The following is a 3,694-nucleotide window of genomic DNA, read 5'->3' as shown; positions in this document are numbered from 1 at the left end:
CTTATAGTGAAATTTGATGCAGAATATTCTTTTCTTTGACGTCATTATTCTAAGATAATGTTTTATTGGAGAATTTCGCATAAATTCACACATGAAGGAAAAATTGATCTAAATAATTAGGAAATATTTTCGACTTTTTTTTTGCAGAATTGAAGCATATATTTTCTTGATATCTAATAAAAATAGAGATTTCTTCTCGTTGGTGACTTACAGCGAAATGTGATGCAGAATATTTTTGTCTTTGACGTCATCATTCTAAGATAATGTTTTATTGGAGAATTTCGCATAAACTCATACATGAAGGAAAAATTGATGCAAATAATTAGGAAATATTTTTGACTTTTTTTTGCATAATTGAAGCATATTTTTTTCTTGATATCTAATGGAAATAGAAATTTCTTTTCGTTGAGAACTTATAGTGAAATTTGATGCAGAATATTTTTGTCTTTGACGTCATCATTCTAAAATGATGTTGTATTGGAGAACTTCGCATAAACTCACATGAAGGAAAAATTGATCAAAATAATTAGGAAATATTTTTGGTTTTTTTTTTGCAGAATTGAGGCATATATTTTCTTGATATCTAATGGAAATAGACATTTCGTTTCGTTGGTGACTTATAGTGAAATTTGATGCAGAATATTCTTGTCTTTGAGTTCATCATTCTAAAATGATGTTTTTTTGGAGAATTTTGCATAAACTCACACATGAAGGAAAAATTGATCAAAATAATTAGGAAGTATTTTTGGCTTTTTTTGGCAGAATTGAAGCATATATTTTCTTGATATCTAAAGGAAATCTTCTCGTTGAGAACTTATAGTGAAATTTGATGCAGAATATTCTCGTCCTTGACGTCATCATTCTGAGATGATGTTTTATTGGAGATTTTCGCATAAACTCACATGAAGGAAAAATTGATTAAAATAATTAGGAAATATTTTTAAGTTTTTTTTCTAATAATGATGCTCGTATTTTCTTGATATTTAATTAAAATATAGATTTCTTCTCATTGAGAACTTATAGTGAAATTTGATGCAGAATATTTTTGTCTTTGATGTCATCATTCTAAGATGATGTTTTATTGGAGATTTTCGCATAAACTCACATGAAGGAAAAATTGATCAAAGTAATTAAGAAATATTTTTGACATTTTTTTTTGCAGAATTGAAGCAAATATTTTTCTGATATTTAATGGAAATAGAGATTTCTTTTCGTTGAGGGCCTCTAGCGAAATTTGATGCGGAATATTTTTGTCCTTCACGTCATCATTCTAAGATGATGTTTTATTGGAGAATTTTGCATAAACTCATACATGAAGGAAAAAGTGATAAAATAATTACGAAATATTTTTGGCAGAATTGAAGCATATATTTTCTTGATATCTAATGGAAATATAGATTTCTTCTCGTTGAGAACTTATAGTGAAATTTGATGCAGAATATTCTTTTCTTTAATGTCATCGTTCTAAAATGATGTTTTCGTGGAGAATTTTGCATAAACTCAGATGAAGGAAAAATTGATCAAAATGATTTTTTTGCAGAATTGAAGCATATATTTTCTTGATATCTAATGGAAATAGAGATTTCTTCTCTTTAAGAACTTATAGTGAAATTTGATGCAGAATATTTTTGTCTTTGACGTCATCGTTCTAAAATGATGTTTTATTGGAGAATTTTACATAAACTCACATGGAGGAAAAATTGATGAAAATAATTAGGAAATATTTTTGGCAGAATTGAAGCATAAAACCACATGAACTACGGCCTTAATCCTAAAATGTGTTTTTTAGTGTAAGATAAGTCCATTAGGTAAGATAAAGTCCATTTATGTATCCCGGAACCTATAGTAAAATTTTATGACAAATGTCTACGTCCTTTATTATAGCTCCAATTACACCTCAATAAGGCCAATTTTTATTCCTTTGCCCTGTAGATGGTCATTTTGATACCTAAAAACTTCATTTTTATATTTTTGAAAATAAAATGAATGTCATAATAAAACCCCCTCTAATTAAGTGTGTTTAAACATATCGAACATCTGCCGATCAATATTTTTTGTTTTAGCGCCACAACACAACTTTTTTTCTAATTATGAATATTAATTTCTGATATGCCGGTTTCAAACCATTTCTCTTATGGGGGTCTGCTCTTAAGCCAACTTTTATGATACATAATCCCACGTTTAAAACCGGCTTTAGGCAAAACTATAAAAAAAGAAACCGGTAAACTGGTTATCGAAGCAACAAATTAAATTAACATTGTTAATTGTGTGGTGGGCTTCTATTTTGATTAATTTGCAAAACAAAACTTCGAAGTAAACAAACTAAGAATCTCAAAGAAGAAAAGAAAAAACAAACAAACAGAACACAAGATGATATTAGCATTTAACTAAATTAATAATTTCGTTCTTTATTTTTGGTTTGTTTTCGTTAGCAAAGCTTGGTACAGTTGTGATTGTGATGGGGTTTAACCCTTGAAGCCGCCGCCGCCATAAGCACCGGCGTTGGCTGCAGCACTGGCACTGGCTCCGGCACCGCCAAAGCCACCGCCCAAACCACCACCACCGAAACCAGGTTTTCCATAGGCACCGCCAAGGCCTTTGCCGCCTCCGAAGCCGCCACCTGGGCCGAAACCGCCACCAATTCCAGGGCCGAAACCGCCACCCTTGCCGCCGCCAAAGGCACCAGCACTGGCGCCAGCGTTAGCTCCAGCACCGCCGAAGCCACCACCCAGACCACCACCGCCGAAACCACCATGGCCGCCTAGGCCACCGTGGCCTTTACCGCCACCGAAACCACCGCCGGGGCCAAAACCGCCACCTAGACCTGGACCGAAACCGCCACCCTTGCCGCCGCCAATGGCACCTGCACTGGCGCCGGCATTGGCTCCAGCACCGCCGAAGCCACCACCCAAACCACCGCCACCAAAACCAGGTCCACCGCCAAAGCCGCCACCTTTGCCGCCGCCAAATCCTTTACCGCCACCAAGGCCACCACCGCCAAAACCACCACCAACTGCCCCAGCCGAGGCCGATGCTGAGGCACTGGATGATGCTCCACCAAAACCTCCACCTCCACCAATGCCAATACCATTGGCTGCCATTATGCCCACCGTCAGGGCACCTAATACTGCGAACAACTTCATGACTTCACTGCGAATGAAAGTTAACTACTTGATGGGCACAACTAAAACTGCAGACTTATATATCTGCCATTCAAAAATTTTTTGGGGATTTTTCGTTTTCTTTCCTTCTTTTGAAACGCATTTTTTTTTTTTTTTTTTTGAAACAAGACAACATTTTGCCGAATAATTAATTTGTTTTTTTTTTTTTTTTCAGTTTCAGTTCTTAGCAATTGAAGCTATTAATAAATTAACTGCCTCAAAAGCGGAACGTCTTTATTAGAGAGGAAAAAACCAAAACCGAAACCACGAAAAAACAAATCCCGAACAAAAACTTAGACCACTTCTAACAAACACTACAGAGAACCAGTTCCAAAAAAACAAAACGAAACATGCATTAAGATCCCGACCGACATGAAGACTATCAATTATAGTTTCTCCTGTCAAAAACAAATAACAATAACACATATATGTATATACATATATACATATATATTTTTATTTTTTATATATATCCACATATAATTATAAATAAATATGCCGAATGAATTAAAGTTATTAGTCATTGTTTGGGA

At 34.9% G+C, this 3,694-nt stretch overlaps 1 protein-coding gene across 1 annotated transcript; it reads right to left on the bottom strand.

The window, feature by feature from the left end:
• Nucleotides 1-2,465: 2,465 nt before the first annotated feature.
• LOC101897239 (uncharacterized) lies at nucleotides 2,466-3,143 on the bottom strand. Its single transcript, XM_005186362.2, has one exon. It carries the CDS (start codon nucleotides 3,141-3,143, stop codon nucleotides 2,466-2,468), a length of 678 nt encoding a protein of 225 aa, XP_005186419.2.
• Nucleotides 3,144-3,694: the final 551 nt, after the last annotated feature.

This window comes from Musca domestica, unplaced genomic scaffold (genome assembly GCF_030504385.1).
Source record: "Musca domestica strain aabys unplaced genomic scaffold, Musca_domestica.polishedcontigs.V.1.1 72, whole genome shotgun sequence".
Classification (NCBI taxonomy): domain Eukaryota; kingdom Metazoa; phylum Arthropoda; class Insecta; order Diptera; family Muscidae; genus Musca; species Musca domestica.
The sequence above is the reverse complement of the archived record's forward strand: the minus strand, read 5'-3'. Positions and strand labels throughout refer to the sequence as shown.